Here is a 25,895-nt window from a genome sequence, read left to right on the forward strand (position 1 = left end):
AACTTTGACCTTCGCGTTTATCAGAATTATGATAACACATGAATTAGTTACCGCTTCATTGTTGGGCTTTCAGTGTAATGATCCCAAGTTTATCAACTAAAATCGGGATCAATTTTTAAAGCTAGCAGACGTTTTAATTTTTAACCGTCGTCCTGTGCCTGAACAAATTAATATTCTTCATCCACTGATGTCCATTCTAGATTGTTGGTATCTAACTGTTTAACATAATATTTTATTTGGTACGAACGGAATCACAAAGTACACTCATTCGAGCGTTGTTTGAGTCTATGAATTCTCACTGCGATCGATCTTTGGACATTTTATGTGAGGCCCACGTTCGCATGACGTCCCGCAGTTCTGAAATGGTGATAATTTTTTTTTTTTGTTTGTTTCAGCTGCACTGTACCGTACGCCACTGGGCGAATTGGAGTCGGATTATTTGAGTACCACCATAGAATTTCCTAACAGATACACGAAGCGAAGGAGTATAAATTAGTACTATACTTTTTAGTGTATTTAGGTAAATGTTTTTAAGATTAGTTTTCAAATATTTACATGGACAAAACGATTTGATGAATAAGTTAATGTTCTCAATAAATAATGTGTTCAGTAGATGCCTTTAGACATATTACGTGTAAAAAATATTGTGAGCGTTACAAATGGAAATAAAAGATAAGACATTAATTTTCTACTTTTTATTTTAGTCTACGTGTTAATTACTTAACAAAAATGTTTGTGAATATATTCCCTTTATTTTTATCTAAATATTTTACATTCTACCAGAAATATAAGAAAAGTAAAAACTGCATTTAAATCATGAATTGATCTGGTAGTTGCCATTATGAAACAAATCTTGAGTATCCAGTTATAATTATTACAATGACTTTAACGTTCAAAAATACTCTTAACAAGAGGAAAAAGCTGTAAAAATCAATTTAAGTTCTTGCTTGCCGTCTATGAATCTAAGAAACTAGAGTGTAAATTCATTGATTGCTTTATAACTAGACAGATTTAACTAATGGCAGTGGCAACTTATGCTTTCGTTGCCATCATAGCGCTGCTGCGGCCCGATTCTCCTAAGTTAATAATGTCAAAATCGAATAGAAGTTGAATCGCAATATGATCACAATAGCAGCTTTAACATATCGGGCATTCTGCTACTAATATAAGGGCAATCGTATTCCAAAGACATTCGATTGGTTTGCGTTTGGTGCTTCCCTCAGTAGTTATTCAGACGAATATACGTAGAAGAATCTGATCATCATCAGATCTGACAGTTAAATATATATACTGTTACAGTAGCTTTGTGACTAAAATAGCATTAGTAAGTGCCTGAATAACTATTATAAAACCTAATAAATAATACATTCCCATTTCGCGGGTCATGAAAACTAAGAGTAAATACTTTCGTACGTCCTTAATTAATGGTGTCCCTGATGCATAATTAAACTCCTTTTTGTTTTTTTTTAACTTAAATAGGATCTACAAACGTAATTCTTATTTTATTGCTTTGATGAAGTAGTCTACTTGTTGCACTGCCTGCCGACTTCTACTTTTCTTTAACCACCCTAAAAAGATACACACAGGTACATCTAGCATCTAGATTAATACTAAGTATTTGTAAGAAAATAAACTCTACAAGTGCGTTAATAATAATTGCATTAGGTAGCGATAGGGGCGAGTCGCTCGTTGCCGATCATCTTCTTTATAGGTCCTCGCTTTGGGTCCAGCACTCGCTCGTCGCTCTTTCTGGCGACGTTTCTGAAATGTTGTACCGATAGTAATAAGAACGAATCAACACTGAACTATTATACCGTTTTATGAAAATAAAATAAAAGAAGTAGGTACCTACAAGTCAACAAGTATCAATTTAAAAAGCTTATTGTTCTATTCTAAGCTAGAGGTCAGGACCTAGACCAGAAACTGCTGTGAACATCTCTAAAGCTAACCACTTTTTTCAAGTTGGTTTACAAAAACTTGAAATTAGAAATTTACTATATCGTATAAATATAAAGTTTAACTTAGATCATCTTTTACGCCTATATATTTCAACAATAAATAAGCAAAATAATAAAGATTTATTTTACAATATGTAGGTATTAGACCAATATGACACCATGTGTATGATACTTACTGCCAGTAGCTGCTATTCTTCTGCAGTCTCAAGATATTATTCTGGCTTATCAATAGCTCGTTCTGCAAGTAGGTTCTTTGGTCGTTCACTCTCACGAACAACTGAAATACAAAAAGCGTTAATATCGCATCTACACAGCTGACGAAGTTTTACCTTCGTTTTGAAAGACTTTCGAGTAATTGAAGTACATATTTATAGTTACTTCAAGCGCATATACATAGTTAATTAAAGCGTACATTCCACGATCTTATATCTGGGATCTCTAAGTATATAGGTTTTTTTTTTAATAATCAGCAAAGTACGGCAAATAGAAAATCTTACAAACTCTCATTTACCATCTTTGATAGATAAGTATCCTGTACCTAAAGATTTCTCACCTTAGATTCCGAGTCTAAGCGCCACTCTTTACTTCGCAGGGTGCTTATCAAGTCGGTTTTGAGACGCTCAAATCTCTTGACCGTTCTCAGTAATTCTGCCTGTAAAATATTGTATTAATGTATAGATAGGTAAGTTTTGTTTTTTTTTTCAATTATTCAAAGTATTTAAGTGAACTTTAAAAAGGGGGCAGCCCTTTTTAAAGGTCAAATTCACAAAAGACAGCCCCCAAAATACCAGCCCTTCCTATGTGTTTTTGCAGATAAGAAGTGGTGGAACAAAATCCCCAGCAAGCACCCCTATAGTACGGTCGGTCAACTTACCGGTGTAAGAATATCCAGGTTAATATTCAGATCATCGTGCTTTAATTTACAATCTGCAATATAAAATATTTTGTTAAATTATCCCATTTCGCAAAACCGAATTAGGAAGATGCCTATTAGTTAGAGTAGTTTCTTTATTTTCCTTACTGGATACGGCCTACTTTATGTAGGTAGATACATTCATATTCGCAGTACGTTGACCTAATTCTACAGGCTAACACGCTACAGTCCGGTCGACAAAGTGTGTGTCTCTAGAAAGATAAAGAACTAAGGGCCAGGCCACAACAGTGCGTTGCGGCGTCGCATCGCAAAAATCAACGACGCATATCATATTAATCGCATAGCTGTGCAATGTTGTTTTTGCGATGCGACGCCGCAACGCACTGTTGTGGCCTGGCCCTATGGGTTCTACCAAATCGCGTGAGTGCTCTCCATTTAGGCAGAGGATATTTCTAGACAGGTTGCATTTTCAGCTAGCTAACCGAGATTAACATAAACTACACGGCCAGTATTAAATACATAAACATCTGTTTAAGTTTATTGGCACCACAAAATGTAAAACGGTGTTAAAAATCTCACCTGCTCCACAGATCTTAGCTTTTTTGATCTTCTCCTTCAATGCTGGTAATTGTTCCCTCAGCGTCTCTATAGTATCCTGGAACACCTTATGCCTCGCGCTCTCCTTCATCAAGTCATCATCATGGTCCCAAGTATAGTCGGTCTTGCGGAGTTCGTCCTGTATCGAGACTATTTGCTTCTCCAGTTCCCCATTCTGCCATGCTGCTGATTCTCTGGTGGAGAATAAGGGTTTGAAGAATATTTATGTACCTAATTATATTTACCTAAAGTGTCGCTGTCTATCATGTGGTAAGACTTGAAGTTATTCTTGTTGGACTCCGATGTTCATAAAGAGCGAACAATGATTTGCGTATATGCAATTTTAGCGAGAAATATCATAAATGCTTTTATGGTGCCTTTAACAAGTGACATCAACTAATAACAGAACATCGAAACATTGCTATTATCCATTTAAGGGGTTGTTGGACACCTGTATGATAAGTTGGTACTGGCAATGTAATAGATAGGTGTAAGTACCTAATTTTCTTCTTTGTACATCAACAAGGTATATCAACGGAAGAGGGTTAAGATCCATCGAGTCTATTTGCAAGGAGCGGCCATAAAAACCGTGATTAAAGATACAAGGTACCTACATACATACTGAGGAGTTATGCCCGATTCGTCATTTTAGTGATTTGGCATCCATAAAAAACGTGTCCCGATTTGTCATTCCATAAAATATTTTATTTTGCTTAGTCCCAATTGGTCATCCGTACTTTATTTTGTAAAAAGTACTGTCAACAAGAAAAGCTTTACAATATTGTAATATGTTTTTTTTTTATTATTTATGTTGGTTATGTTTTTTTACGAATATGGCAACACGCTATTAATAAAATCGCGATTTCAACGGCGTCACACAACGCACGACCAAAACCAAAATACCAGGATCGCATAAATCAGATGAGTAATATACCAACCATCGAGTGTCCATGGAACTGCCCACCATGTACTAGGACCGCATAACTTACAGGAGTATAGCAGTCAAGAGTGTCAAGATTTTACATTTTATATACTAATTGTAGATAAATATACCAATTTACACCATGTCGATGAATTGTATTTTATGTATATCAACCATTTTTTTGAAAATCTCGGTATTACTTATTTTATATATAAAATCAGGTAATAAAACAGAACTATTTACTATTATCGGTATTAGCAAAAAAACATGTGGTGCAGATGCATTATAAGTTGGTTGTTAAGCGCCCTTGAAGTGCATGTGAGTTCGTAAAAATGAATACCGGAAAAACAGTAAATAGCACAATTTGTGACAAAAACTTAAGCGCATATACATAAATAAAATAAGTAATTGTGTATGGATAGTAAGAACAAGAAGTTTAAGAAGATAATTGAACTGAAACGTTCTGTTTATACGAACAAGGTCCAATTTAAAAAAAAAACTGCAGTATGTGCAACACAACTGCTGACTAGATTCAAAATATTTTTGTTAATTACATTTTATATTTATTTTCTTGTTTGTGAATATTTTTATGTATACAATTTCTTTGCTAGTTATGGGCTCCTGGTACTTTTGTTACCGGTACAAAAAGTATCAAGTCACATTTTCGGGTTTATAAAATACCCATGTTAATACCCATGTTGTCTTCACCTGTGTTTTATTGTACATTTTATTATATTTATATGAGAGCTATTTAAACCTTTACCTACATCGAAGTGTTTCATTTAAAATTTCTTCTAACACTTTTATTTCTGACGGTACTCTGATACGTGAAATTTTATGCGGGTGACGAATCGGAACCCAAAATTTAAATATTAAATTATTTATTTTGCTCGAATGACCAATCGGGATTTGGTGTATGGAAAAAATAGTTGGTGACCAATCGGTACTAATGACAAATTGGGAATAACTCATACTGAGCGCCTAATCATTTAATCATAATAAGTTATACTGCAAAAAGACATTCTAGGAGTATAAATCTAGGTCTGGGTACCTGTTAATCGATAATGCAGATTGTGCACTAAATACCTTCAAGGAAGTAGGTAGGTAATCTACTTGTTCGTAACCTTGACCCACATGCATATAAGGCCAAAATTAAGTAGTTCGGTATGTTAGAGGTCGCATACTAAGAATATAGTTCATCTTTATTTTATTGTAATAGATTTAAATCATAATTTACCACAGCATACAAAAATACAAAAGTTTTGGTACGAAAACAAATTGAAAGACGCATTTCCTATATTTATCCATAAAGTACCCTCATATTTTAAATATGACGTGTTACTGACCTGCAAGTTTTCTCATGCTCCAATTCAGTTTTCAAGCATTCAATCTCACAGTCGTTCATAATGGAAAATATTTTTGAGCGCTTTTGTTTTAGTTATTGTCGGAGCTTTGCTATGATGAACACAGTGGTGCCCTTGAGCCTTCAATTGATTAAACAAACGATGGTAACCAGATCGTAGGGAAACAGTTTCTTCTTTCTTATAACTAATGCGCATATTCACTTTAGTCAACTTTGGTCCAGTACTAAATTATATTATTTGGACTGTATTTAGTGTAAGTATTTTCATCTCTCAGCAATTTTACTAAACTACTAAAGCTTAAAAGCTCTATATAATTTAATAAAAATACTAATAAATAAACTGTATATAAGTACCAGTACAGATCATTTCAATTGCAAGGATGGCTTAAATGAAAATAAACATTTATTCTCAAATTATAAAGGCTCATCAAATTAATTCAAAGGCTATGATTTTTAACAACATAGAACGAACAAAACGCTCCTGTCAATTAGAGACAGAGACGGAGAGAGATGTCAAAGTCAAAAGGAATCTATTTTTTTTGTTATAAATTTGAATTTAACTGAAACAAAAGTTGGTGCTTTTCGTTATTAATTGTTAATTTAACTTTGAAAAATGAGTTTATTAAGTGCTGTTCTTCAAGAAGCTGAAAGAGTGAACACACAAGAGCTGAAGAAAACTCGAGATCAAGTATTGCCTTTTGTAAAAGACTTAACTGAGCGCGTGCAATTATTGTCTTGGGCTTTACAACAAAATATTATCGATACTTACGTGAATTTTACCATCACGAAGAGCTTAGAACAACTAAACTATAATAACCGTAAGGCCAAAATCATTTCTGATCATTCCAAATGCATTGAGGACATCAAATTGTTGCAAGACAGATTTGAAGAGAATGATGAAGACTTCGCAAGTCACTGTGTAAAACTAAGTAAATCGTTTGAAATTTTGAAAGATTTAAGCATCATTGTTGAAGGTAAAAGGATTTTAGAAAAGGCGAATCACGAATTTGGGAGATATAATTACAGTGAAGCAATGCTAGCAGTAAAAAAGTTGAAAATGGAACTAAACAATTTAAAATTCGAAGGTAACATGGTGAAGGCTTTAACTAATATAACTGCGCAGGCTGAGAACCAACTAGCCTTGTACTCAGCTCAGCTAAGTTTGGAGTGGGAAGATCTTTTTAAATGGTCGGAGACAAAAGGTCTTAAATTCTTATCGTACTCCTTTACTGTACAGCAAAGTGATCCAATCCTCTTTCAGAAAATATTAAAAACATTGTATGTCACTGACAGGATGCATGCGGAACTTGGCCTCTTTTCACACTTCTTCATCAACAATCTACTTCACAATGTAATCAGACATAATTGTGATATGTGCACAGAAGATCCTTCTGGCTCTCTTGTATTTAATATAAAAATTACTCTAAATGACCCTAATAAACCTAATTATCAAACCATTTTCAACAATTTAATGATAATATTTGAATTTCTACAATCAACATTAGGCTCACAGTTTGAGGGTGACAAGACTTTCATAGAAATCTTTGCTGAAACAATTCGCCAAAAGTTCTTTAACAAAATAATTGAAGACTGCATCAGAATGAATCTGCCTTCCTGTGACAGCAGTTACCGCAATTATAAAAATATAGTTATTGAGTTGGAAGCATTCAACAAGTTTTTGATTGATTTGAAATTTGTGAAAGCTGATGAATCACCATTAAATAAATACATTGATGATACTGAATGTGTCTTGTACAACAAAAAATGTGATAAATTACTATCTGATGTCCGAATCTTGTTAAAAGAAAGTCTTTCCTATGGCACCATTGTGGTAGGTTCAGTACGGAATAATGAAAATGATTCTATACTAGATGTGACAGACAACAATGCAGTCTGGGATATCACCAAGCCTCTATTTCTCCCAAAATGTGTGATATCTCAAAACGTAAAGGCTATCATGACATTGATTACGGAACACTTAGAGGAGAGTGCAAAATTGCCAGAGAAATATAGTAGACAGTTAGTCAGTTACATAAAAGACATAGCAGTTATGTACCAGAGTTTGGTTCCTAAGAAGTTCAAAATTAATTTGGAGTGCTGCCCTGCTGAAATTGGTAAGTTGTGTTAATTTGCTCTTAGAATATTTATTATATTCAATTTAAATTCACTTTTCTGTCAACTAACAAAAATATTTTTTTTCAGCACTATTCTTCAACAACTGTTTCTACTTAGCCCATGGTTTACTTGGACCTCCATGGTGCAACAGCTTACCCAAAACCTTGGCTGATCAACTGAACCTAGTGCTGCTGGAGAGCATACAGGACTTGAGGGTTTTGGGGCTGGAGAAGATGTCCCTGTATTTACAAAGCCAAAGAAGTAGCATCATGCAGAGCATTGAAGCTAAAGGTATATAATATTCTTTATTATTTAGGTAATATTCTAGTTTTTTCCGGTTATTTGATTATCATCCTAAAGGATTAGGTATCCTTGTTGAAGATGAAGATATCCTGTTATCTGTCTTCTACTAGGCGTTTTCTCCCCCTATGATCCTGAGCGGCAAGTTGAATATCTCACCAACCAGAGGCTAGTTTTGTGTACTTCACAGACCCAGAAAATATTTCTTGGGAACATTAATTTAAAATAATGAACCAAATGAATAGCTTTCACATCCGAATGCGTAAAAAACATGAAGAAACAGTTTGCGTGTCACAAAGTTAATAAAAAAGTAGATATATATCAAAATTCAGTCATTAAAGTCACTTATATTTTATTGCTTAACAAATGTAAATTGTACATTACAGGAACAGCATGGAGTCTCGAGTCTTACGAGCAATTTGACTGTGCAATCAACAAAGCGCTCAGCCTTATGAAGGACCTGAAGTCTTGCTGGTACAATGTACTGCCTACACGAATGTACGAGATGTCCATTTGTACATTAGTTCAGGCACTATGTCAGTCTGTTCTAGAACGAGTTATGTCGGACTGCAAGCCAGTCAGTGAAGAGTTGGTGTATATGTTAGCGATGAGAGCTGAGTGTACTGTGGCTGGTGTTTATACACTTTTTGAGGTGAGTTTATTATTGGTCAAAAATAAGTTTAAAAAAACAGTACTAAAATGCGATATTTTTGTTATATTCTTACTGCTAATGCCCATGCCTGAAACGTCTATCAGTAGAACATTCAATATATTGAGGATCAATCCTGATGACATACAATACAGCCTAACCCAGAGTTCATCTTAAAAAAACTACAAAAAATAATCATAACTACGTTTTCATTTATTTTCAGGAGCCCATGGAATTTGAAACAAAAATAAACATTTGGTCGAAGTTTACAAAATTGCCGCTTCTACTAAAAGCCCAACTGTTGGAGATATCAGACTTGTGGAACAACGACCGGGACCAGTTCAAGAGCTACACTTGTGAGGAAGTCAGGCAAATTGTCAAAATGAGGTTCCCAGATGATAAATATAGGCTTAAGATATTGAAAGAAATACAGTGATATTAATGTAATTATATTTTTTATTTCTGCTTCCTTCTCACATCTTCAATCAACTCAAAACTCCTTTAGATGATTAACAGGGCGGTAAGCAGATTCTGTAACGTGTAAAATGTTTGAGAGCATTTCGTCGATAAGTTAGGGTCAACGCCAGCCGCGGCGTAGCGCGATGCCGTGAATGAATCACATCGGTCTCAGTTATTAATTAACATTATTATAACTTTAACAAAAATATTTTCATACTCGCGTTAACATTGTACAAGTATATTTATTAGATGCAGTGGCGCTACTTATGAATGAATACAGAACGTACATCATAATCAAAATGCATGATTAATGCAGCCTGTGTTCTTGTGATTAATTGAACCGACTTTGTGTACGAAATGTGCTGCTATTATATCAATCAAGTTGTAACTACTGAATATTTAATATACGACTAACGACCACTAGAGGTAAGAGCTTATAGTTTATGTTGAGCTCGAGCACTTTTCATAGTGTCCTGTCTACAGAATGTTAATGGCGAAGCGGTCGTAGAAAATGGCTAATTCTACTTTACTGTCTTTTTGATGCGATAAGCAACGACTCGATCAAAAGGTCAGGAAAACGTTGCGCGTTCAGTGCGTGGACTGTAGGAATCATATTACGAGTTTCTCCGTGAAGGCACGTATCGTTTATCCCGGCTAACAGTCTTAACAAGGGATTTCGGATTTGCCATGTATGTTACTGGCTTGATGGCTTGGTGTGATAGTTATATACTCAGTTGCATTCGGTTCCACCGGAAGCCAATCCCAATATATTTATAAAAAGCAGATGATGATACAGCAATGCGTGTTATTCGTGTCAATAAGAAATAAATTAACTAATTACCTTGTGGAAAAGACGAGAACCGAGGCGAACTAATAATTGCGTGCTTTGTTTACATGGTTGCATAAAGTCCACAAACAATTTTACTTTTGGTGCGTGCGGAAAATCGGAAGCAGGAAAATACATTACAGATACCTACTTAAGTGCGCAACAATTCGGTGTTGGATAACGGATTTGGCTGGAATACGGTGTAATTTTCAATCTTACGCATCGCTGTTATAGTTGTAGGAACACAGACCTACCTTCTATCAGATTGCTTACCTATACTTAGCAATAATTATACCTACGCACAAACTTAAGAATGTGTCGGTAATTCAGGTTTGATCACTAAGTAACTCTTGCTCTACTTTTTACATAAGCGTGATGCGTTTAATTTGATTTATTGAGGAATTACATGAACATGAAAGTATTTTGTGGACGTTGATTGTAGCTCATTTTAAAAATGATCTCTCTCAATTTCATTCATCGTAATTTTTTCGCAGTGTTCTTAAAATGGCCCTTACAAAGAAAACAAAACTAGCTCAGATTTTGATAAAAGGACTTGCCGCTTAGTGCCAATCTAGAATCTAGGATGTACTTACCGAAGTACATATTCAACATCCCTTCTGTTCCTATATACATAATTGGAAATTAACCCTAACAGGTAACTTAAATTAATTCATTGAATTTAAAGAAGTAAGGCGTAATTTCGATTGTATCTACCTACTTATGCCAGCGCAAATTAGTGCGCACTGGGTGTTAACATATTCTAGCATAACTTGGTGTAAGTACGTAATCATTTTGTAACATTAATTTTTAGTTCTGGACTGACATAAAGGGATGCCAATGATATTGGCAGAGAAAGTAATCGTCCTGTAATCAGCCACCCATTACGCGAATGCTATATAAGTGAGTGGCGCTTCCTCGGACCTATCATTACGTTGATGTCTGCATCGGCCGCAGGCACCGCAATATGCAACACTTATCGGTAGGTACATCAATTAGTTGAAAAAAGTTTGAACGTTTTCTAGAATGTTAAAACGGAACGCGAGTTTTCGAAAAGTGAATGAACGTATCTAATCTTTCTATTGGCGCGAAGTTCAATGTTTCAAATATGGCGGGAAAACAGTGATAGTTTTTGTGTTAGACTTTTTTTCAGTTTTTGTGTATAAAATTAAGTGCAAGTGATAGTGGTTGTTATTTTCTGTGATTAATTAGTGTTCATTGAATGCTGTTTTTCTTATTGTGATTGAAGCAATTCGAGCTGGGTAAAGTACAGGCAATTAAAAATTAATATTAAAGTGTAATTAAAAACTAAAAAAAGTATTTCATTTCTTAGTAAATTGATTTAAAATGCATTACCTACTTAGTTTATTTGTGATAACAATTGACCGATTTTGTCCCAAAGAAAAAAAAAATAACTATGTTTTGTGCTATATAGATAGGAGCTTAGAAATATATTTGTGTATGTTAATAATTCCTAGAAAACTGCCAAATAGGTAATATAGGAAATACATCTACATAAATTAAGCAAGTTTTCCCATACCTACACGGAAATATTTGCAAAAACACGATGGTGTATCTCAAACAAAAAAATGTTCCTCTCACACAGGAGGATCGAAGGAAGATCTTAGCCAAGACATCAATTACTTACACTAAACGAAATAGGTGCTTAATTTGTTTCATGGGGAGTTTCTCAGCGTCTTTCGAACAGTGTTCACTGCCTTAACTAGACGAATACGGAAAGATGGCTTGCGTGTAAGCCCAACACACGCACGACTAATGCCGATAGTAAAAACAGACAAAAAAAAAACACCGAGATATTTGCAGTAAACACGCCTTATTTACCTAATTGCTTTTTTGCACTTATCAATTTCTTATCACTGACAGGAGCTGAATTTAAAATATGTTGATGGATTAGATATGTGGTTAACTTGATTCTCATACTTGAACTGTTTACACGCAAGAAATAAATGTTAGAACTCTTTTGTTTGTTAGTGGTACCTACCAAATACTTAGGTCCTCCAAGGTACGAAACATAATATTATTGAAGGAAGTAAGAGCAATTAATTATAGTACCTATTAATACAGGAGCATAGTAAAATTCATTCAAATATTTTGTTTCAGGCGGCATTCCTGATCATTTCGTTAGTGATCGTCGTCAATCAAGGAAATGGCGTGACGGCACAAGATGACAGCTTGGACGAGCCACTCGCTATAGAGTCGAAGAATAGAGCTGTTACTATAATTCATAGTCCAAAGTACGTAGCTGAACCTCAACCCAAAAATCAGACACTGACGAAACCTGACTTGTCTACTCACAAACCTGAACAACGACCGCCAAGTAAACCGCCTAACATTCCTGATAAACTAGTGAAACAAAACCATGTAGTCGATGTTCCTCGACCTCATCTTGGGCAGATACAAAAACTGCCGCCGCCACGCCTCTATCCCAAACAACCTGTGAAGCTGCATCATTCACCAAACTCTATTTACAAGTTTCCTAGAGTGATCCCGCTACCACCACACCATAGGACATACTACTTCAAGCCTTCCAGGCCTCTAGTGTATGCTGCGTCAACTGGCCGACCTATTGTTGCAAACAGCCCTAAGTTCAGCTTGCCCGTTCAAGTGATCAATGGCATCCGATCAGATATTGTCAAGCCGCCGAAAATTTTCAATACGACTTCAACAACGACTACAACTACTGAAGCCACAACCATTACAACCACTACCCAAAAAGTATTACGGACGAAAAGAATATGGCCCAAACGTGAACTAGACAAGAACTCGACTTTACACAACACGACATTGACAAAAGACAACACGACTCTAACAAAAACAAACACTACTGACGATCAAGATCGTGACACCTCTGCGAGCTTTACCCACAGAACTAGATTTGCGTACAGAAACACAACGACTGTGACGACGACTGCCACACCAATCACGGCCTCGACGCCGCGGGTGTACCGCCCAGTTACCAGAAAGTTAAAAGTTAAAACCACCACGAATCTACCACCGATCAATTTCACTCAAATCGAACCTAATGACTGGGTGCCGATATTGCCCTCACATTATCCACAACTCAAGAGGCCCTCGCCGACATCAATCATTAAACGCTCGGATTATATATCTGCCATTCCCGCCATGCCTCAAAGTAAGCAAATGATGTACTTACAATCTTTTGGGATTATCCCAGTTCCGAGTTCTCAAAGTCCGTTGCCAGTTATGGCCCGAAAAAAAATGGTTTTCTTTAAACGAAAACGACAATTGAACCCGTATTATTATGGTTACAGTGGGAAGCGGGGACGCTCGCCGACGCACTACATGTACGGGGACCTAGAGAGCGATGGCAGCCACAGTCGTCCACGAGTCGTCACCAAAATCAAACATCACCATCACCACCACCACCACAGATACATAAAAACTGTAGAGAAACCTGTCAAGGTACCATACAAAGTCGAGGTTCCTAAGCCATACCCAGTGCAAGTGGAGAAGAAAGTTCCAGTACCAGTGGAGAAGATTAAAGTAGTGGAAAAGCCAGTGCCTTACCCAGTAACCGTCGAGAAAAAAATTCCTTATCCCATAGGTATCAAAGTACCGCACCCTGTGCCAGTGAAAGTAGTGGAAAAGGAGTACGTACCAAAACCTTATCCCATAGTTCACCGGGTGCCCGTAGTGAAGCACGTGGAAGTGAAAGTGCCGGTACCCGTTCACGTGGAGAAGAAAGTGCCGTACCCGGTAGAAGTTAAAGTGCCAGTACCAGTGGACCGACCCGTCCCTGTGCCCGTACAAGTAGAGAAAAGGGTCCCCTACCCGGTACCTGTGAAAGTGCTCGTCCCACAACCGTATCCGGTCGAAACCAAAGTGCCTTATCCAGTCCAGGTTAAAGTTAAAGAACCATACGAAGTGATAAAACACGTTCCGATAAGGGTCCCGTATCCCCAACCTTATGCTGTCAAAGTACCGCATCCGGTTCCGGTGCCCTACGAGAAAAAAGTGCCTTATCCAGTCGAAGTGGAAAAGAAAGTCCCAGTCCCAGTCGAAGTGCTTGTTCCACAGAGAGTAGAAGTGGAAAAACGTGTGCCCGTTTACGTGCCCAAACCCTACCCGGTTGAGAAGAGAGTTCCCTATCCGGTCAAAGTGCCTTACCCTGTGAAAGTCAAGGTACCAGTGAAGGTGCCTGTGAAAGTCCCTGTGGAAGTGCCGGTGTACATTCATCCTTACCAAGTGTTCACTGATGATCAGTACGTCTCTAATTATGTGGAGAATTCTGTGACACAGAATACGCCTATAATTTCAAGTACGCCTCATCACACGGTGACTGTGCACGGGAACACGGGCTTCAATGGCTTCCAGTCTCGATCTGATACACCTGAAACAACGACATCGACCACACCAATTAGTTAGATAACGAACATATGTAGGATATTAGTTATTAGTAGTTAGAGCAGTGCTAGTACCCGACGCCGCTAGAATACTGTACCATGTTTGTTATCGATAAGTTATTATGGTGTGTGTGGAATGCTAAGTTTTAAGTTGAATACGAGTAAATGAATGGTGCTGTGATAAATACCGCCTTCTCATTTTTTTGATCATTTGATCTAGCTAGTTAAATCAAATTCGTTCTTTATCAAAGGGGTGTTTAAATTACGCCCTAAGATTCTGGTTGTCATAATTCCCTTTAAATTGGTCCTCATCAGGTTCTAGACCGTTTAGAAAAATAATCTCGATAACTCATTCAAGTTCAATGGTCATTTGGGCGGAGCAGAGCTAGCGCAAAATTACACGCTGCTCGTATGTCACTCACCTTTGACGCAATTAATACACGCACGGGAATGTGATCGCGATTTCACGGCCGATCGCGAAAGGTGCAAGAAATTAATTGAAAATCTCTGGAGTTGTTTTTTCGTCACTTAAAACCTATTAACTTGTTTGTGATTTAGATTGGCAGGTTAAACGCAAGTACATGGACTATGGGATCTCCGTAGATACCTACATAGACTATGGGATCTCCGTAGATACCTATCGTTAAAAATAAACCTAAGTCGCAGGTTCGATTCCGGCACCGGGATCTGGTGTCTTTCCATATTTGTAAAACTACTAAATAGTTTATATAAAAACACATTTGCGTAGCGCAGTTGGGTAAAAAGGTTTAGGTACCTACTACATCCTTGGGGTGTTAAATGACGTAGGCGCACTAGGCACAGTACGTAGTCCATCGAATTTAATCACCCGAATGCTTACTAACTATTACTAGCTGTAGATACATTATATAGCCGAACAAATGAAACATTAAAATGGTGTTATTAGACAAAGATTAACTGCGGAATAGGAAGCGTTGATCGAAAGTGAAGTCACAGTCGAGTTGGCGCGCGAAAACATAAACGCCACATGGTTCACTCAATTGAACGCATTCTCGATACTTTACTCAAGCAAAAACAGGCATCAATCATCGTTACATTCACAGCTTATGTATTATCTAGGTACGCAAAAGGCGAATCAAACTTATATTAATTTGATGCGCGGCTCATAATCGCTATTCAACACCTTTTAGTTTCTTAATTACGTGCCTTCGTTATCTAAAACCGTTTTGCTCATAACCATCTCTTACACAACACAGAGCTAAGTGAGATACTTAGGAATAATTTGTACATACACAAGAAGACAAGGAGAACCAAACATATAGCTTATTATAATAGCCTTATTTTTAAGAGGGTAAAAGTACATACAGACCTCATTTGACTGTTGCGCTTACTTAATTCAAGGTTGACGTTAATCTCGAATTAAGCTTATAGCCCAAAACTTACCGCGCTATTAAACTATTAAGCGCTAGTATAACAACTCCAATTGTATGTCTACGAAGTTCTCCACATGCCAACTCCTACTATATCCAGAATGAGTGCCAAACATATTGGTCTTGCGCAGGCCCGCCATCTCTTACGGTTGTTCAACAGTCCGTAAAACAGCAAGTTTCATAGACCAAGTGCAAAATAAATTACTTCACAACCAATTACATCCAGTAGAAAAGTCGTAAATTGTCGCTTCCTTATGCCTTGTGTCTGTAATGTATGCCACGGCATATATCGCGTGTAATGAAACATCTTTCGGAAGTATCGCTAAGTAAAATAGAACAAACATAAACAGTTATTGCATTTACCCAGGAATAACAAATGGTTAGAACATGCAAATCAAATGGCGTGTTTTTTACGTACGGTTCGTGTTAGGAATCAGTTTTGAGCATGTTTTATTTACTCGGAAACTGTAATGGATAGATAGAATTCATTGCTACTAACTCCTTAAATCATCGCAAGTAATCATCACACTCCATTATCACCTTAAATTACAGAATTGAAATCTTTACTTCGAATTTTGAATGTTCCTAACAGACAAGACTTTTGTGCTTTGGTTAGGTAACATTTACAAACAATTAACAAAGTTATGGAGAGATAAATGAATAAAATTGTTAATTTTTGAAAATTTTATTGAAAATGTTGTAACTAAAATAAAATTATACCTATTTTATTGTGTAAACAGTATTAGTTTAATATCTGACAAGATTGTTTTATTGCATTGAATAAGTATGGACAGGTCTTCAATAAATTGCTTTTTAGTACAAAGAGGTCCTATCCACTATCTTATTATTATGAGTTCCCCTGGGACGCCATAGGTTTCATAAATTACTTCACTTTAACAAACTGCCATTCCAATTCATAAACTCCAACTGAGTTCTGGTTTTTGTCATCATAATCTGCCCATTCCTTTTCAGTTAAGTCTACATCTTCAAATGTTTTACCTGAAACAAAGCAATAACAATAAATTATTAATGATAGCAATAATTTTGATACAAGAAAACATTATGTAGGAAATAGAGCATATTTAATAAATTAAAGATCTGAGTTGATAACCATCAACCATTTTTTTTTTTAGGAACAGACACCAAGTGGTTTTCTTAATTTCTTGTATAGCTAAAAATTTTCTTACCATCATCTTCACCAACAGCTATCCATCCAGATTTAGGTTCAAAGTCAACAGGCTCCACACCTCTGCAGTCGAAAATAACTAATGTTTTGAACTTGCCCTCATCACTACTTCTAAATTGGCCTGTGAGGAAGAAAATAAAAGATTACTCATTATACAATATATTAGACTGAGGAGTAAATTATGTAAATGTTTGGCTTTATGAATACATAACCGACATGAGATATTAGGAAATAAGATATTGGAAAACTAATTTTGGGATACTTTTCAAGTATTCTAATATCCCAGAAGCTTATAATTATGTTATTAGAAACGAAGTACTAAAACACTTTTATATCAGAGAAGTTTCTTCAACCTACCATTGCTGCCTTCGACAACGTCTATGCTGTTCTCTCTAGAACATAATTTGCACTTTATCAACAAGTTAGTTTCCGACCTATTGTGCTTTTGTGGTATTTTTTCAGCTTCGGTGAGATCGTGGAACTTTTCTGTCACTTCGCCGCAACTCCCACACTTAAGTTTTAGGAACCATTGGTAGTACGGGTGGTTTGTGTATAGCTTGTCGATGGATTCTAAGGTTGCTTTGATTTGCAGAGCGATTTTAACCATTTTTCTTTCGTAATATATGTATTTTTCTAGAATGTTAGAAAAACAACACCGAGATTCGGGAGATCGAAATCGGCCGAACGTCAATTGTCAATGTCAGACGGTGACAATGACAACTGTCAATATTGTTTATGGAACGTTTAGCTTTTTTTATTGGGATATCGAGCCTTAGGTAAACTGAAACTACATAGTCGAATTAAGTTGAAAACAGGCGAGCATTCAAGTTAACGCCATATGATAAATGCTTTTTAAATCCTTATTTCATTTTTGTATGGTAGGAGACGGGTAAAATTAAAATCAAGTGTAGGTAATGATTAAATGCATTTATGTATTTATTTATAATTTATTTCACACATAGGAATAAATCATGGATTATGATTGGAAACATTGCAACAAGCAAAGGAAACTAGTTCATATATTTGCATATAGCAAGACTGGCTTTACACAAGATTAGCTTCAGACTCCATCATATAAAAATCTATCACAAATGTACTGCAGAGCTGGTATTTCTTCTGGAGTACATATCATACATTGAATCCAACAACCACAAGCCATTTCAACAGTTTTACATCACCCGAGGTATTACAATCTCTTGTAGAAAGCATAGGTCTTTTTAATCATAAAGGCGCGGCTCCACCGCGGTGCACGGAGAGGCTACGCACGTGTATTAAGCTTCGCTTTGTAAGAAAATGTATGTGGTTGCGTCCACTGCAACCCACGGAGAGGCTACGCATGAATTGACGTCATTGATACACGCGTGGCTTGCTCGAATAGGCGGTTACATAGCTCAACGCTGTCAACGTGGGTCTACGTTTCTACTGGAGTACTCGAATAAGACCCACGACTATGTACAGCTCGGTTATCGCAGAGCAGTTGTTGTAAGCGGTTACGTAGCTCAACGATGTCAGCGTGGGTCTACCCGTGCGCCGTGCCACGCTATACATAGTCGTGGGTCATATTCGTGTACTTCAGTGGAAACGTAGACCCACGTTGTCAAACAAATGAATACACGCAGCTAAAATGCGCCGCGTGTCCGTGCACAGCATGCACTGCGGTGGAGCCGCGCCTTAATACTTCATTGCACGATCCTATTCTATACCGAGAACAGAATAAAGTTACACACATTGAATACAGTAGGTAGGGAGCAAATACGTATACGTATTTGAAATTATAGCTTCTTCTAGCTCGCATCATAATAAGAATTTAAATCTGGTTTCACCCAAATCGATTCTCAGTACGGAATAGTAATCTCTACATAAGAAGGCTATTATATAGGTTGGTTTTATGTCAGTCTAACCGCGGGACATGGGTACAATTCTGATGCTGTTGCCTTGAGTATCTGTCTGAAGGGTCAGACCCATCTCCTGAAGTACTTCATTGTCGACTGGAGCTTGCAGCGTCATTTTCGATATTACTTCCTGAAAAATTATGTATTTTGAATTATTTTTTTACATTAATATAGCAAAGAGGAAACGTTTTTTTTATTTCTATTTGTACCCTAAAGGTCAAACTAATACTGGCCCGATTTGACAAATTCTTTACTGTTGAAGCTACTTTATTCCGAAGCAACATAGGCTTCACATTATCATAGGTCCCCACGGGACGCGAATGAAACCGCGGGAAAACAGCTGAATATGAATATATAAACATATAAATATAAACGAGCAGTTTTCAATTCTTAGCCGAATGTTTCAACTTAGGTTGATTAGAGTATTTCTTTATTGTTCATTAAAACATCGTACCTGATTCTCCGGACAATTCTCGCACAAGTTGCGTACAGCAAAGATGACCCACTGCATAATCACTGTTCGTGTTATAAGGAATTTTAAGGAATTTTATATGGAAATATTGATACAGTTTCTAAAAAAAAGAGTACAGTCCGCGCCAAACTTTATAGCGGTGGAACATCTTATGTGGCGCCTCTGTCGATGACGATGTCGACGAATGAAATGACTCATGAGTTAAATGAGAAGCAAGTAGTGATTCATATAGATAGCATTAGAAAAATAATTATTAGCAAAATGAATTACGAGCCGCCATCAAGTTTGGTGAGAACTGTACCTGTGAAAGTATTATGCGAATGTATAATGAAAATGGGTAAATGGGTATAAGCTAATTTTGTTCTGGTCCATGAAATATTACAACAATTTCTCCAGAATGCAAGTGAAACCGCAGGTAACGGCTAGTACGTTTCATAAAAGGATACAGGGATTGCGAGCGTCGATATTGCAGCAATCAAGAAGCACTGGGATCACCTCCAGTTCCCGGATCTGAAAAAAAAACGGTAAGTTAGAAAATACTATAAAACCGGCCAAGATCGTGTCGGACGTAAGGTGCCGTAGTTTGCCAAGTAGGTTTGTAGTGAGACCTCACCTAAGTCATACGAAAGATCTTGACAAGCACTTTATTCCATTCTATGGCAGCCATATTCGAATCCAGAGCGAACATGGTGGTTTATAAAATAAGTGTTAAATGGTCGAAAACACGATGTTCGCACTTTGTTGCCATAGCATTAAATAAAGTACTCGTCAAGAGCTTTCATATGAGGCAGGTTTCATCACTGTTGAGAAATAAAAAAATGGGTACCTATAAATTGACCAAGCATACTACTTTCAATTTTATTGCTACAACATTAAGTTACATTATTACTCCTTGCCGGGCCTAAGTCTCACCAGTTTCTTATTCTCCTGGTTCTTCCAGCAGAGGTTGGCGAGCGTCCGCACCAGCGCCGCCTTGAAGCCGAACGCCACGTGACGCTCCACCGTCTCCACGCACGTCACGGCTTTCTTAGGAGTCGTCATGTCAATCGCTCCTAGCCTGAACATATAGAAAGCATTGTTATAATTATTTAATTGTTCATCATTTCTTAACGCCCTTATTGAATAAATAAATAACTATTGTTTTTTTCATTATCAGTCATCAATTAACTTCTATCTAAGGATTAAATGTGCATGATTTAACATATTTTTTTATACAAAAACAGTCATTACATCACATATTCTTCAGATAAAAGTTATTTGGCGATTGTTAAATTGGCATAAGGGTGTTAAAAATCGATTTGCGGAATATATTTAACTAACCTGGTCTTCGCGCCCTCCGGCGAATCAATTTTCACCGACGGCACCTTATTATTAGTCGCATCATCAGAGATCTTTACTTCTTTAGCTGGTTCACTCTTCTTCTCAGCATTAGCTGTTTCCCCACGAGTTTTCTCCGAAGAAATACCCAGAATTTTCTGTAGTTGTTCACTGAGATCGAAATCCGTCGACAAATTCTGACTTTTCTTAACTTCTTTCGGAGTATCAGGGGATTGCTTCTGAGACTCCGTTTCTGTAACATTCTCTGCTAAAGGCGGAGATATCTCGCTAGGGGACGCCTTGACTTCGGTTTTCAATTCATCTTTCGAAATGTGAATTTCTGTGGGAGGATCGTTTGGCGAACTCTCTTGAGACTCAGTTCTGCTTGTCGGCTGTAGTTCTAACCTCGGCTGCAAGGCTACGGGGATCATTTCAGCTATGGTATTCATGCTACCATTTGGCGACGCCGAGTCTATTATCAAAGGCGGCTCGTTATCGTCCCCTATATCGATTTTATGTTCCAAACTAATCCGCCTCGTAGGCAAGGGCACTCTGTCCTCATTTTTAGGAACGGAACTACTTCGCTTATACGCGACTTTGGAAAGATCAGCATCAATTTTGACATTAGAATTTGAGTTGCTCCGCCCATTTTTGACTTCGGGAAACGTATCGGGGAACTTGAGAGGTTGTAAATTGTCAACGGCGTCGAATTTGTCCATGTAAGCTGGATTTTCATTGCATTCGAAGTATTGCTCACTGCTTTCTGATTCGGTACATTCTGAAGTAGTTTCGTTACAGGATAGCATGTTATCGGCTGAATCGTTTTTGGTTAACGGATCTGTGAATTTGTAACAGAGTATTAACTAAATTGAGTCATATGTCTGGAGGTGTAAATTTACTACTATTAACTGTTTACATAGATCACGATTTTTTCTCAATTAAAAAGCCTTTGAGAAATAATAATAAGGGTTTGTAACTTGACTACTTTACTTTTTTGCTTATTCATTTTGATTTACTCACTATTTCGTAGCATTGCATAAATTAGCAGACAGGACGTACTGAATTAATAATTTAAATGAAATTTAAATTTTTGCAAAACTGGGCATTCTATAATATTCCATTCACTATCTATTAAATGTATGTATGAAATTAAAATAAATTAGTTTCAATGTGTTGTGTTAAAGGCTGTGTTTGTAGAGTCATGATTTTCGATTACATGGTCATGCTGTTACACGTTTTTATCAATAAAACCGTGAAGCTATAAATTTCAATGCTCATTTCACACATCAATATCATCACATAGATATCTTAATATTTGAAAGATGTTTTGTAGCATTTTTAATGTTCCACAAAAACTAGGGCCTATGTGTTGAATTATCATATAAAAAAAAAAACTAGTATCCATATGTAAAATTGCTGTACTAAAAAACTAGCTAGCTAGACACTCAATTTATTATCTGTGTAGTGACATTCTTGTGGTTATTTTGTTAGTAATGAACATGCAACTTACTCTCACATGGACTATTGGCGGGCACACTTGTTAAGTTCTCATCATCAATGAAAGTCATGCCGGTAGCCTCATACAGTTTGTTGAGAGAAGAGAAGAAGTTGCTACTCTCTTTGCCTAACTTGTGAATCGCTCTTAGGAGAACTGGAAAAAGTAAATATTCATTTATTACCTAAGGTATATATATATTTATAGAGATAATTTGGTACAAAGTAAAAATGTTATCTAATGTAACAAGGTTACTTATACATATGTGGTGACTTTTTACAATATCCTGGATCTATGTACAAGTTACGTCAATATATGGATCTCGTACTTACATGCACAATTAATAAATAATGAGCTGTCCGTCTGTAAGCAGTCCATGTAAGCATCCATACTAGATGCAGTAGCTATGATCTCCAATAAAAACACCACCTCCTGAGGCTCAATAGTGTTCACGTACTTGTCAACCGTCTTCAATATACAATCCGATTTACTTTTGAACTCATGAGCCATAAACTTAACAAAGTTTACTGACACATTTATATCTTGAGATTCCGTAGACATCAATATATTGTAAGCCATGTTTAACACCAGCATTCGACATTCAGGATCCAACTTTGAATATAACTTCTCAATATAAGTATTTTCAACACCAATTAAATATTCTATGATTAAATGTGGGTATTCAGTGTTGCCATTACTATACATGTAAGCTAAAGAGTTTAATAACATAACATCATCTGGCAACACATTAGGTTGGCCTAATAAAATGTTGTAGACAATCATGGCCGCTGCAGTGGCTATCTTATCATTGGAACCAACAAAGCTGTTGAGTATATTGGCATCAAATTTATTCCAAATCATAATTTGGTTGAAGGGATTATTTACAACTAAGTTTCCTAATGTTTGCATAAGCACAGTCATGCATGACTCAAACTTCTTTTGAAGTTCTTCATTGACAAAGTCAACACTTGGGTGCTGGTATTCTGTAGCTAGAATGTGCATAGAGTCTAGTATGGAGAGTTCTTTAGAGATGTAGGTCTGCATCTTAGTGCCTGCCGCAGCACATGACCGCACCAATCTGAGGCATTGCTCGGCAACAGCTAAAGTGCTCCTGTTGTACGAGGCTTGCTCAACATCAAGACGCATTATGTGCAAGACTTCTGCTATAAGTCGCAATGTATACTCTGATGCCTTTTTTCTGAAATATAAAAAGTGGATTTTTAATTGAAGAGGCGAAGAGTATTTTTTTACTGAAGCTTTGGGGGAAAGGTGTTGTAATGACGATTAAATGATAAAATTAAAAAGTTGTAAGTAAATAATCATACTAAAAATAAACATGGTTATAATCATTGTCACAATTTCAAGCACTGAAATTAACCACCTAAGCAGTAAAAAGTTTAAGTCGCACAATTTTTGTATTACTTAGCTACAAAAGGGTACCGAGCGTACTATTTACATCAGGTAAAATCTAATATAAAAATAAGAATTTTGTACTTATGACAACATGGTCGATACTTATTTAAAAAATCAGTAGGAGATCAACATAGCAAAAGGAAAATTGACAAATATCTTAAGTGAAACGCGAAATATTCAAAACACGATTAAGAAACGTTTTAATTTAATGTTTTTATTACTTACGGGCGCAATCGTCCGGTTTCTGCATCTCTCGAAAGCTGAGCTTCGGCTCGTAACATCTCTTCTACAGCGTCCCATTCTCCAGTCTCCAGTTGAAAATTAATTAATTTGGCATCCAACAATATCTCTTCTGCAAACCACACACTTTTATCTCGTGACATTTTTGAGAAATTCAAGCAAATAAAAATCTACGCAAAAAAATCTGACATATTTTGACAGCGTGTGCCATTTTTTAGAGAATCAGTTATTTATCTGTGGCATTGAAAAACAGATTAGTTGTGTTATCTTGGTTTTTAAGCCCTACCATGTTACGTTATAGCTAGCCGAACGTATATTTTTGGGCCTTGATTTATTTGCCATGTATGTGAAGGACACGCACTGCAAAGGATATTACTTCTAATAACAGGACGCCACGCTAACGTAACTAAGGAAATAACCATCTGAGGACTGATGCCATTACCATATCATTGCTCAAAATGATAGCCGTACACAAAAATGTATTACACAGTTAAATAAAACAGAAAATATATGACTATCTCATGAACTAGTAAAAAAATATTCACTATTTTTTTGTAAGTGATGATTGTGGAAATAAATATGGTACATCATGTGTTTCTATGAACCTTAGCATGCCCAAAATACGATGTAAAATATTTAATAAGAAATAGCATATATAACGAGCTACTCTGATCTTATTAACCTTGGTTTAAATGCTGTCACAATGTTTCGAAATGATTTTTGTTACTGTTATTTCTGAAAATTCATCGAATGTTAAATGAAATGCGTATTATGGAAAATGTTACGGTAAACATAGAGTTAGCAATTAAAACATGTACGTTATATGCATTATTAACATTGCTGTTATCTTACCAACTGAATCGTTGGGAAAATTTGACCGAAGAACAGTCTTTTTATTTTTATTCAAGAGCATTTCAAGAACGATTACAGGAAACGGGACAAGGATTTTTCATTCTATTTACAGAAACTTACCATTACCAAAATCTACCATAGTAGTTTCGACATGAATTTTCAGTAAACGTACTTTACTCGCTGCTCACTTTTACGCTTTAAATTAATTTTATCAAAGATATTGTCAAATAAATAAATACATATAGTTTAAATGAATTGGAACCATAAAATGACTTTGTTGAATAAGCGTGGTAGGAATGATGAGATTTTGATGTGCAACCCGAAAGGTGATAGTCGCTTGCTCCCGCCCCCGCTTCGTCGTCCGGTCGAACGAAGAAACGGCGAGAATGGCATTTGTGCGTGAAATTGTATCAGTTTTTGTGTGAACAACTGCAAATTTCTCACAACAGCAACTTCACCCTCCGACCTTTAGTTCGCTGGTGTAATTATCCCTTCACAGTGTTAAACTATGTGCCGTTTTAAATAGTTTAGTGGCGAAGAATTTTTGTGTGACTGGTTTGGGGTGGTATCCCGTAGATTTTGTTTCATTGTGCTTAGCAATAATGGTCAGACTTCCCGCTAACATCGTTGGAATTTAAAACATTCGGTGAGTCATCATCATTTTGAGTTTTAACGTTAGATGTAATCATGTAAATCTCACAAGAACGTGCATGTCGATCTAAAAATATCAAGAAAACTTGCATTGTAGCGATATTCTATTCGGTATCTTGTTTGATGGGCTATTTTTAATCAAATATATTTGTTTCTCTGGAGCTTCCGTGTATTTTGTGGAATGCAAACATGAATTTCGTAACATAACATCGCTTTTAAATATATCTTTCCACTTAGCAACATGCTTTTGTAGTAGAATTTCGTGTCCAGAAATCAACTGATCATTCCTAGAATACATCAAAACCACCAGTACTTCCATATTATCAGTTCATCTCGCATTAATGTCTCACTAATGCTCATAATATGGTTTAAGGCTAATAATAATTATTAGGTACTTCCAAAAGATTCTGTGGAAATGATCATCATGAAAGTACAAACCTACAGTTGATAAGTCAAGTTAACAACCTAAGCCATGTTACATGTTTTATAAACAAGAATATTCAATACATTTATTCAAAGTTCC

General features: G+C 36.4%; 5 protein-coding genes and 1 pseudogene across 11 annotated transcripts in view; 3 read left to right on the forward strand and 3 right to left on the reverse strand.

Annotated features, from left to right (window-relative positions):
• The window catches only part of LOC124635807 (hemicentin-1-like), a 35,158-nt gene extending 34,474 nt beyond the window's left edge, over window positions 1-684 (forward strand). The window contains exon 46 of the mRNA XM_047171760.1: window positions 396-684. Coding sequence (XP_047027716.1) covers window positions 396-496 — 101 coding nt within the window. The 3' untranslated portion in view covers window positions 497-684. The remainder of the gene's footprint in view (window positions 1-395) is intronic.
• LOC124635835 lies at window positions 681-5,988 on the reverse strand. The gene is made up of 6 exons (XM_047171789.1): window positions 5,698-5,988; window positions 3,412-3,623; window positions 2,833-2,885; window positions 2,512-2,610; window positions 2,135-2,235; window positions 681-1,761 (listed from the first exon to the last, which is right to left on the reverse strand). Exons 1-6 carry the CDS (start codon window positions 5,754-5,756, stop codon window positions 1,662-1,664), a joined length of 624 nt encoding a protein of 207 aa, XP_047027745.1. The 5' UTR covers window positions 5,757-5,988; the 3' UTR covers window positions 681-1,661.
• Window positions 5,989-6,232: 244 nt separating this feature from the next.
• Window positions 6,233-14,616, forward strand: LOC124635839 (annotated as a pseudogene).
• Window positions 14,617-16,523: 1,907 nt separating this feature from the next.
• On the reverse strand, window positions 16,524-17,749 carry LOC124635838 (UPF0587 protein GA18326). Its single transcript, XM_047171792.1, has 3 exons — window positions 17,398-17,749; window positions 17,042-17,161; window positions 16,524-16,853 (listed from the first exon to the last, which is right to left on the reverse strand). Exons 1-3 carry the CDS (start codon window positions 17,645-17,647, stop codon window positions 16,738-16,740), a joined length of 486 nt encoding a protein of 161 aa, XP_047027748.1. The 5' UTR covers window positions 17,648-17,749; the 3' UTR covers window positions 16,524-16,737.
• A 199-nt stretch (window positions 17,750-17,948) lies between these two features.
• On the reverse strand, window positions 17,949-24,831 carry LOC124635813 (ataxin-10). 5 transcript variants are annotated; one of them, XR_006985068.1, is made up of 9 exons: window positions 23,855-24,099; window positions 22,549-23,414; window positions 22,238-22,372; window positions 20,725-21,559; window positions 20,317-20,461; window positions 19,851-19,914; window positions 19,387-19,448; window positions 18,716-19,062; window positions 17,949-18,267 (listed from the first exon to the last, which is right to left on the reverse strand). XR_006985068.1 is itself a non-coding variant. In XM_047171766.1 (9 exons), exons 1-9 carry the CDS (start codon window positions 24,780-24,782, stop codon window positions 18,937-18,939), a joined length of 2,421 nt encoding a protein of 806 aa, XP_047027722.1. In that variant the 5' UTR covers window positions 24,783-24,831; the 3' UTR covers window positions 18,716-18,936. The 5 variants fall into 5 exon arrangements, 4 of the variants coding, with proteins under 4 accessions (XP_047027722.1, XP_047027721.1, XP_047027724.1 ...); XM_047171766.1 differs by lacking the exon at window positions 17,949-18,267 and adding an exon at window positions 24,722-24,831 and having other exon boundaries at window positions 23,855-23,981; XM_047171765.1 differs by lacking the exon at window positions 17,949-18,267 and adding an exon at window positions 24,722-24,830 and having other exon boundaries at window positions 22,232-22,372; window positions 23,855-23,981.
• A 216-nt stretch (window positions 24,832-25,047) lies between these two features.
• Window positions 25,048-25,895, forward strand: part of LOC124635808 (E3 ubiquitin-protein ligase SH3RF1) — a 47,117-nt gene continuing 46,269 nt past the window's right edge. For all 3 annotated transcript variants that reach the window (XR_006985066.1, XM_047171761.1, XM_047171762.1), the window contains exon 1: window positions 25,048-25,367. The gene's annotated coding sequence lies outside the window, so the exon portion shown is untranslated. The remainder of the gene's footprint in view (window positions 25,368-25,895) is intronic.

This window comes from Helicoverpa zea, chromosome 13 (assembly GCF_022581195.2).
Source record: "Helicoverpa zea isolate HzStark_Cry1AcR chromosome 13, ilHelZeax1.1, whole genome shotgun sequence".
Lineage (NCBI taxonomy): Eukaryota > Metazoa > Arthropoda > Insecta > Lepidoptera > Noctuidae > Helicoverpa > Helicoverpa zea.

Coding starts and splice junctions, on each gene's coding strand:
- LOC124635835 (XM_047171789.1), bottom strand. CDS start 5,756: ATGAACGACTGTGAGATTGAATGCTTGAAAACTGAATTGGAGCATGAG. Junction 3,624..5,697: donor GAGCATGAGAAAACTTGCAG/GTCAGTAACACG, acceptor ATTCTCCACCAG/AGAATCAGCAGCATGGCAGA. Junction 2,886..3,411: donor AGCTAAGATCTGTGGAGCAG/GTGAGATTTTTA, acceptor TTTATATTGCAG/ATTGTAAATTAAAGCACGAT.
- LOC124635838 (XM_047171792.1), bottom strand. CDS start 17,647: ATGGTTAAAATCGCTCTGCAAATCAAAGCAACCTTAGAATCCATCGAC. Junction 17,162..17,397: donor CGTTGTCGAAGGCAGCAATG/GTAGGTTGAAGA, acceptor TCTTCCTCACAG/GCCAATTTAGAAGTAGTGAT. Junction 16,854..17,041: donor AGCTGTTGGTGAAGATGATG/GTAAGAAAATTT, acceptor GCTTTGTTTCAG/GTAAAACATTTGAAGATGTA.
- LOC124635813 (XM_047171765.1), bottom strand. CDS start 24,782: ATGCTCTTGAATAAAAATAAAAAGACTGTTCTTCGGTCAAATTTTCCC. Junction 19,915..20,316: donor ACCAGGAGAATAAGAAACTG/GTGAGACTTAGG, acceptor TTTTTTTTTCAG/ATCCGGGAACTGGAGGTGAT. Junction 19,063..19,386: donor AGAATTGTCCGGAGAATCAG/GTACGATGTTTT, acceptor ATAATTTTTCAG/GAAGTAATATCGAAAATGAC.